Raw genomic sequence first — 9892 nt, 5'->3', positions numbered from 1 at the left:
GTCATCCTACGAATCTCAACTGTCCATACCGGATTTCTAAAAGAAGTGGAGACATGACAATCAAAGAATGGAAAAAAATGTATGGACAGTCGTAAGGAAGTTCTTGGAAGCAAAAGGAAGCGAACCGCAAGAATTGGAGACAGGATGATCTCCATTCCACATAATGGAGAGTCAGGGTCTATATTGTTTTATGCTATTTTACCTTAAGGGTATTTAGGTCCTACCTAATACTGATGATCATGTGCTAAGAACAATTAAGTAGGGTTGGTTCGATGACTATGAGGATGATGATCGTATGACTTGTTATTAATAACGAGTAGAAGTTGTATGATGATGCATGATTAGTAGGACTTGTTATTATATATGATGATGCATGATGCGAGCATGAATAGTTATTATATATCAGCGGGTGAAATGAACATAGCGCAGTAGTTGGTAAACAAAGCACGAAGATATAAGAGAGGACACTTATCTCTATTAGCTAGCTAATAACAACCTAAATTAACCCCAAAACCCCTAAACCAGCCCCTTTAAGAAAAACCTCAGCTCCAGCCAGCTGCTGACGCGTGGATGCCTTTTGATCCCGGTTTATGACACCAACCGGGACCAAAGGCCCCCATGCCTGGGCTGGCCGCAGCGGCCATGTGGAGGCCCATCTGTCCCGGTTCGTGTAAGAACCGGGACTAAAAGCCAAGGGCATTAGTAACGACCTTTTAGCCCCGGTTCCTAAACCGGGACAGAAGGCCCTTACGAACCAGGACAAATGGCCCTTTTTCTACTAGTGTTGCTTCATCATGGTCCGTCTCACCCCCCTCGGTGGCTCCAAGTGGTCACTACTAGGAAAATGCTTATAGATAGAAGTTTACCAGTAGTGCCTGTTTATGACCCCACGCTACTCGTATTTACCAGTAGAGCTGGGCAGAAAACATGCCACTACTAATATATAACAGCAGCGTTTGTTTTCTTGGGCCGCGCTACTATTACATGGGCCGCAGGGCAAATACAGTAGCCCACTTAGCTATAGCGTTTGCTTTGAACGGGCGCTACAACTGGTGGGCTTAGTAGTAGTGTCGGCCTCTAACCAGCGCTACTACTAGAGCAAAAGAAAACCGGCCCGAGCGCCCCCGCACCCCCTCACTCTCACAATCGATCCCCTCCGCCCGATGAGGCCGGCCGCCTCACCCTCGTCGATGGTGCCGTGCGCCGCCACCACGCACGGTCGCCTCTCGCCTCCTCCGACGCTCCAGCCCCGTAAGTCCCCCTCGATCTCCTCCTCCCTGCGCGCCACACTGGCTAGGCTCCAATCGATTTGTCGCGGCAGCTTGCCACCATGTTTTGGGATTTAGGGATTGTACGGGAGCTCCGCGCTTCGATGTGACGTGTTCCAAGCTTGTTTCCTCGCGTGATTGAGGAGAGAGTAGAGAGAGGGGTTAGGTGAGAGAAGTAGAGCTTTTTGTTGCTCACCAAATCTTAGGAGAGAGTAGAGAGAAGTAGCTAGAGAAGTAGAGGCTTTTAGCACATATAATTGAAACTTGGGTTTCAATTCTTGGTTTCTACCCCTGGAGCAGTGGTGGCGGCGGCGGTGCCTACTGTTCAAGGGTTTAGAGAGGGGGCGTCCATGTCGTGCCTTTTCCGGAGAGGAGCCACGGGTGGCGTCGGTTGCCGTGTGCCGTTTCGTGTAGATGATAGGCTTCTTTAATGGGAATGGTTATCCATGGTATGTGGTTGCGTGAATGCCTCCACACGCTCAAGTTTGTCGATGGTGGTCGTAGGATCGACTCCCCTTCTGAAATGGTGCCATGGGAGCTTTCGAGATATGCTCCTAGAGCCCTGGTGTCGTTTAGGGCGTGATTTCGCAGTCCACAATTGAGCGAGCAAACCGCATCTTCTATGGCTGGCGCGCTCGTCCTGAAGATGGTGTGCTGGCGGGAGCTAGCAGCTAAGCTAGCTAACATGATTGGCCGAGGACGAGAGCGTCTCATCGTATCACGTTGTCACGATACGTGACTATTGTTTCCGGCATTTAGGATCATTGATGTAGTACTTGTAACTACTTGTCATTCCTTCGCTGGAACAACCATAGTGCTTGACCGTAGAATCGTGAGCATTTTTTTAGCTCTGATATGACATCAAAGGTTGAGGGTTTCAATTCTTGGCTGCTGCCACTAGCTTCTTTGTTGATGCATATAAAGATATGACCAAGAAGCCCTCACTGTTATGTGGTTTCATGGAAACATCAATGCTTGATTCGATACTCTTTCAGGTTGAAGAGAGTATCTGTATGTGGTGATGCTCAAATTGCCAAGTTGTTATGATGCTGTTAGTGAGCCCATTTTTGGTAAATATCAGAAAAAGAAAACACAAATAGACAAAGAGTTGTATCTGATCAAAAAGGGGGGTGTTTGCCTTTTATAGTTTTAATTATTGTGCATCTGATGCGAAAGGTGGAATGAATGTTTACTTATTGTGTTTTGGAAGATTCTAAGCTGGTTCAACTTTTGGATGTGGGAATAGATAAAGTGTTCCCCTGGACTGAACTTTATGTTTACTTTTTAGTTGTTATTTTGCTTGCCATGTGAAATGTATGAAAACTTTATGTTTACTTTTTGGATCATTAATCCTTTAATCATATTGCTTTAGGGAAATGGTGCCACCACCACCACCACCACCGTGTCGACGGTGCAAGTCAAGGTGCGCCAGCAGCCTTGCAACTGGCACGCTGTTCGGCATCTACTTCGAGTCTAGTTTTCTTCATGCGGCGGTAATAAATTATATGAAACTAGTAACTACTATTTTTGTTTTTAGTGTTATTGGCATTAATGCATCGTGTATATATCATTTTGCTTTTTGTACACAGATCGTCCCATGCAATGTGAGGTCAGAATTCAACAATCTGACCGGAGACTCTGTGACCTTTGAGGCTCCTGGGGGCACCTACACTATGGAGATCGAGAAAGGACGAAAGATGACGCAGGTGGGAGGAGATGGATGGGTTTGTTTCATCGCCCACATGCATATCACCGGTGGTGAGTTGATCAGCTTCTCCTTCAGAGCTGAAAGACCCAAGCTGGCCGTGATTTATGTCAACAAAGCAGAAGATTATGAGGATGATGAGGATGATGAGGATGATGATGACCCACTCGGTGATGCCATCGTAGCTCAGAGAATGAAGTTGAGCGAGGAGGAGGTGTGCAACCTATGGGACATCATTCCGCCACGTGCTGACTTCGTCGGGGTGCCATTCGTGACCCGCCTGACAAGTACCATGGTTGATCGGCATATCATGGTATGTTGCATTTACTGTAGTTTTTAGAGTAATTTGATGATATGCTTTATTGTTATACTTAGTGTAGAGTACGATGATATATATGCTTAGTGAATCTTATATGCTTTATTGTTATACTTAGTGTAGAGTCCGATGATATGTATACTTAGTGTAGAGTCCGATGATATATATGCTTCGTGTAGAATCCAAAAAACTGCTAATAGTTTAGAATCCATATATACTTATTAGTAGAATTCATGCTTAGCAGAAATGTAGTATTGTCTTTTGATAGTGTAGAATGTGTGAGGCTACTTATTAATTAATATGATTTTCTTATTCAGAAATTGCCAAAGAGCCTGTCTGAGAGTTGTGGTATCAAGCCTGATGAAGAAGGCTCTGCTGGAATACGCCTTACTGCAAGGGGCTCCGTCACCACTTGTGCGTACGGCGTGGACACGGATGGTCGCACAGACTTCAACTCGGTTGGGTGGAAGAGGTTCCTCGTCGGCAAGAATCTTCATGTTGGACAGGCAATCCTAATTACTATCAGGAACACCCACCGCCCAGGCTTGAGGATGATGGTCGTCATCGATATCATCTAGAACTACATATGCATGTGTGTGGCTGTTGAACCATATATATGCTAGTATGACTACCTAGACTTATCAATTACGATCTATCCATGCATTGTTGACTACTATATATGAGTTCGTGAGATTGTGTGGTTATATTAAATATGGTACTATCGTTAATGTCTGTGAGATGGTTTTGTAAACTTAGTTTATTTGCACTGGACTTGTCTTGATTTCCATGAATATTGCACCTAACTGCTTTTTTTATTTTTTATTTCTATTTACCTAGTTGTAGCGTGGGGAGAAAATAGGGCGCTACTAGTACGTGATGATAGTAGTAGTGTTGGTGGAGAAAGAGGTGCTACTACTAAGTATTTTAGCTGTAGCACTTGTTTAGAAACGCGCTACTATTAAATAATAGCTGTAGCGCCCTAGCAGTAGCGCGGGCGCCCGCGCTACTAGTATGTAAAAAACCAGTGCCACTAGTAAGGTTTTCTCTAGTAGTGGGTTCTTGATAGCTCATATCTTGTTGGCTTGGTTGTATCCGAGTGGTGTGATGGTGCTCAACACCCTTGTATCTAGCCTTGGATGTATTTGGTGTGTGTCGTGGTGATGTGTGTGTGTCGTGGTGACGTGTGTTTGTTCGGCTCGCTCAGATGTATAAGATGATGTTTGCTTTATAATGTAAAATGGGGGAAAATCCTTTTTCGGTAAGCTAGACATAGCTCTCGCGGTCCAATAGAGGAAGGAGGGGATTCTTGAGTGAAAAGCATTGGGGTGTTCGGTCCCCTTTTCGTCCCGACCGCTCCCGCGAGCGGTTGGGCGAAGCCCTAGGCGCCGCCGGCCCTAGCCCTCCCCTACCTCTCTTTCCCCTCGCCGCCGCCGAAGGGCACGACCGGGCAAAGCCTGGTCCGCGTCGGCGGCGGCGGGGCTCTCTTCCCTCCTGGCTTGGCGGCGCGCGGCGCGGGACGCGGTGGTCAGCGGGAGCGCCGTGCTCGGCGCGGGGCGTGGCGGCGGCGAGGCGCGCGGGCGGTGTTGGCTGGCGAGCTGGCGGCGGTAGCTGTGCGAGCTAGGTGGGGCGTGCCTGCGCGTGGACGGCGGGGCTCAGCCTCTCGATCCAGATCCGGATCGGGTCCCTCCGGCGGGCTGCACGTGGGCGGCGCAGGCCATGGCGGCAGGGGGTGGGCGTGGCTGGAGGTCGTCGGCGTGCTCGTCGTGCTTTGGACGGCGGCCTGGATGGAGGCGCATGCGGGGGGGCATTGGTGGCGGATGGCCTCAGCCAGATTTGTCCGCTACCGCACCTCGCGGCGAGGGCCATGGGCGGCGCGGGTTGGCCGCCTCTGCAGCGCTCCAGCGTGGTGAAGGCTCCGACGTGGTGGCTCGGTCCGGCGTGTTCTGGTGGCTGCGGGTGGCTCGCCGGAAGCGGGAGGTGCGTGTCTGGTGGCTCCGACGCTTGGAGCTCGGCGGGCGGCGCGAGTTGGGCAGTGGTCCGGTGTGGTTGCTGCTTCGGCCGTGGATGGCTCCATATTCCTCCCCTCGTCGTCCGGGCTCTACCCTCGTCATAGGGTTGGACCGCTCCCAGTTGCGGTCCATCGCTCGTCTCGTGCCCGTGGCTGCGAGACAGAGCCCGTCTCGCGCCCGGCAGCAGGACCGAGCTCGTCTCGCGCCCGGCAGCAGGACCGAGCTCGTCTTGCGCATGGCAGCAGGACCGACCTCGTCTCGTGCCCGGCAGCGGGACCGAGCTTGTCTTGCACCCGGTGCAGCAGGACGGATGATGAAGGCCTTTTTTGGGCCGACCCTTTGGGTCTCGGCGCCGGGGGCCGTCCAGGGGTGTGTAAAGGAGCGACCTTTCTACTCGTCTCTTTGGTTGGGGTAGCGACGGGTCTCGGGTGCGGTGGTGTCAAGGTCTTGGATGTCGGGGCGGCAGCCCTGGTGGTGGTAGCGCGGTGCTCATGGGCAGATCCCGTGGCTTGGTGCTGCCCGGTGACCATGGCCGTGTGGGCGGCATGGTGGCAGGGGTGTGGCGTTCGGTGGCGGGGAGTGTTTGCTGGGGTGAAAACCTATTCTATCCTCGGACGGACCGGCGGCGGCGTAGCGTGTTACCTTCTTGAAGGCGTCGTCGTGGCTCTCACCGGTCATCGTGTTGCTCCAGGGGAAACTCTGACCCCCGGGTCAGGCGGTGGCGGCGCGCTAGTGTCGTAACCTTCTTGGAGGCGCCGCCTTGGAGCTCACGGTTCGTCATATGCGGCTTCATCTCTTCACGGTGGCGTGTTCACGGTGGAGGTCCCCGGTTGCTCTTGTAGTGTTAGGGGTGGTGTTGCTGTGCTCAGCGCCTATGTATCTCGCCTTGGGTGTGTGCGTGTGTTGTCGTGGGATGTGTTTGTACTTGGGCTGTGGTTGATCTGTGCTTTATATATAAAGCGGGGCGAAATCCTTTTTCGGTAATAGAGGCAGGAAACAAGTGGAAATTGCAGACTCCTGGTCCTGGGTATGAATTGCCCTGCACGGCAATGGCTGGGGTGTTGCACACAGAGACTTTCCATTGCCATTTGTGGTGTGAATTAATCCACCACTAACTTGTGCATACGATTCCACGTGGATATAGGCTAGTCCTGACTCCTGTAAGGGCACCTTTCATGCGCCACGGAAAGATGATGGAGTCTTCGCATTGCTCAGCGAGTCTGTAGTATGGACGAACCGGGGAACTCCTTGTCCAGCAAACTTTTCTGATGCAACAGCTGCCATTGATGAGCACAGTGAGGAGGGTCATACTTGTCCATGTTCTCTCTTCAGGAAGGCTTGTTTTGGCAATATGGCCTACATAAAACTAGGTGTAAGAAATGGAGATACAAGGGAACAAAATTCCATCAGAAAAGGTTGCCTCAGCCAACCAAATGCTCTTAATTACCAGTTAACGAAGTCAAGCAACAAAAATTTCATTGCCTTTACTAATAGTAGTATAGTACTGTACTAGACTACTAGTAGTAAGAAAGGGCAAGAAACTAAGTAGAGTAAGTTGGAAATAAAAGGAAGTGAAGATTACTATCTTTTTTATCTCAACGCGCCTTCAAAAGGAACCAAGTAAGTTGGAAATAAAAATAGTGACTTGAATGTATTACCTTCAAAAGGCAGACCACAGTTTGGACAAGACCAAATGCTCTTAGTTACCAGTTAACTAAGTCAGGCAACAAAAATTTCATTGACTTTACTGATAGTAGTATAGCACTAGACTACTAGCGGTAAGAAAGGGCAAGAAACTAAGCAGGTTGGAAATAAAAGGAAATGAAGATTACTCTTTTTTTTATCTCAACGCGCCTTCAAAAGAAACTAAAAACTAAGTAAGTTGGAAATAAAAATAGCGACTTGAATGTATTACCTTCAAAAGGCAGACCGCAGTTTGGACAAAACCATGACGAATTGCATCTAGCTTGCTGAAAACTCAGAAGTTTCCTCCCATGCCAGTCATTCTTTTTCCTGTGATGGAGCAGCAGCCGTAGGCTCAGAAGGTTGACTAGAAATTCTGTCCATCTCACCGGCCTCCCAACAGCAACAAAATAGCCGCTCATCTGTCACTACAGATAAAACAAGTTCCAATCCCAGACATCAACTGTGAACGCAGACATCGTACGGACCACGGGAGTTTATTGACCGGAATATCGGTCGCATATATACAGAGTATATCAATGACTTATACCGTGCATCTATACATAAACCACAACTTTTTGCCCTTGTATACCACCTACCTTAGAACATCTCAAGATGGATCTTGTCATAGCCGCTGTCGCAGGTGATCTCTCGAACCGTTTCATCTCCTTCCTGATGAACAAGTACGCAGATCACGCGTGCTTGGAGAAGGTGGAGAGGCTGCAACAGCTCTTGCTGAGAGTTGGCATGGTCGTCGAGGAGGCGGACTCACGGTACATCACCAACTCTTGTATGCTCATGCAGCTGAAGATCCTAGCGGCAGCCATGTACCAAGGCCACCATGTGCTTGACACCATCAAGTATGGGAAACTCAAGGATGTTGCAGAGGAATTGGTACGTGACGCATTCGCCTTATCTGTTTCTGCTCCTTGCAAACGTTCTCGCACATCCGGTACTCGTGCAACAAATAAGGTTCTCGAACCAGAGTTGCAAAGTGCGCTGCAAAACCTAGAGGCTAGTGTTGCTAACATGACGGAGTTTGTCATACTTTTGGGGGGATGCGAGCGCATCTTCCGTAGACCCTATGATGCATATCTTTACATCAACAATTTCATGTTTGGTCGCCATGTCGAGAAGCAGCAGATCATTAGGTTCTTGCTGCACCACAACACCCTTGGTTCTCCGGCCGTGCTTCCAATCATTGGTGGCGCTGGAGTTGGGAAGAAAACTCTTGTCGCCCATGTATGCGGTGATGAGAGGGCGCGTTCTCACTTTTCTGTGATTTTGCACCTGAATGGAGATGATCTGTTCAGAATGACAGACCATGAAAAATTGACAGGGAGGATACTGGTAGTTATTGTGTTCGTTGCATATATAGATGAAGATGACTGGACAATGTTCTATCATTTTGTTATGAACATGGACAGAGGAAGCAAGGTGATGATCTTAGGTCGATCCGCAGAGCTAGAGAAGTTTGGAACCGTTAAACCTAAATCCCTGAAATGTCTGGCATTAGAAGAGTTCAGGTACCTGTTCAAGACACTCGCATTCGGAAGTGCGAACCCGACAGATTATCCTCTATTAGTCGTGATGGTGGAAGAGTTTGTCATGGTGTTGAGAGGGTCACTCATCTTAGCAAATGTGCTTGCAGATGCACTGAGGAAACATCTGGGTGCCCGTTTCTGGATGTACAGGTTGAACGCGGTCAGGGATATGGTCAAGGCGAACATTTCTTGTTTTGGCGCCCATCCACATGTGCTTCTGAATCGAGGTCACCCGGTGCACCTAATCGGTGGCAACATTTTGTTGCCTGCTGCTCCATCACGCGTTGTAGACTGTGCTATCGGTATGGCTAATGCTTCGGAAGATGGTCTACCTAGGATTATGTTTGGGGACTTAATATCAGCAGCAGGTCACCTTGTCTTACCCAAAGGAGATTTTAGGCCATGGGAATCAAGGCTACCGCCTTACACAACATTTATTCACTTGGTGCACTCTGTTACAAGCTGCCCCAATGATAAAACTGTAACACCCTTGTCAGGGAAGAAGCGTCCGGGTTTATTTGCCTAACTTTTATGTAATGATGTATTTGAGTAGTATTTTGTGAGACCTTAGGAGTTGTGCATCCAGTGAAGTATGCCAATTGAAGTCGGGTCATAATTTTAATTTGTCTAGACCATCAGACCGTGTTAATTTCTCGTGAGGAAGGCTTGTTAATTGTTATGGCAATATGGCCAACATAAAATTGGTATACGAGATCAAAATACTAGTGCATAGAAGTCCATCTGAAAAAGTTTAGTTCAGCCAACTAAATACCCACCAACTAACCAAGTGAGAGAGCATATGTGCTAACCAAATCAGGCAACAAACTTTGTATGGCGTTGCTACTTGCCAGTTTCTAGTCGTATCTGACAAGTGAGAACCAATGCAAGAACCTTAAATTACTCGCAATTCTAATAAGATGGGGAACCGTGCGCTGACCTTGGTGGCGTGGCAGGCCAGCAATCTCACATCGTCAGCTCTCCGGAGAAGGTGTTGGTGGCCTCATGGTCATATCATCGAGCACCATCCGGGTACCAGAGCGGCGCTGATTCCCCCGCATCCTGCCTTATTGGAGACAGAGGAAGTGACACACAATACAAATGGTTAATGAAAAACGAGTGTACCAAAAAAGTTTTTTTTTCCAAGAGGTTTACTTTAATGAAAAAGTATGTATGAAATGCAATACAAATGGTTCTTTGGATAAAATTCCTATAAACCAAACATCGTACACACACACACACACACACACACACACACACACACACACAAACTACAGGTCATAAATACATGACTTCCTAGAAGGCTCGCATTCAATATTTTCTAACTTTCACTACAAATATATATCCAGAATTATTTATATTGATTGATT

The 9892-nt window shown here is 48.4% G+C and overlaps 1 protein-coding gene across 1 annotated transcript; it reads left to right on the top strand.

The window, feature by feature from the left end:
* The first annotated feature begins 7596 nt into the window (after nt 1-7596).
* On the top strand, nt 7597-9051 carry LOC119309204. The gene has a single exon (XM_037585241.1). It carries the CDS (start codon nt 7597-7599, stop codon nt 9049-9051), a length of 1455 nt encoding a protein of 484 aa, XP_037441138.1.
* The last annotated feature ends 841 nt before the right edge of the window (nt 9052-9892 follow it).

This window comes from Triticum dicoccoides, chromosome 1B, assembly GCF_002162155.2.
Source record: "Triticum dicoccoides isolate Atlit2015 ecotype Zavitan chromosome 1B, WEW_v2.0, whole genome shotgun sequence".
Taxonomy (NCBI): Eukaryota; Viridiplantae; Streptophyta; class Magnoliopsida; order Poales; family Poaceae; genus Triticum; species Triticum dicoccoides.
This window is presented reverse-complemented; position numbering and strand designations above follow the sequence as displayed.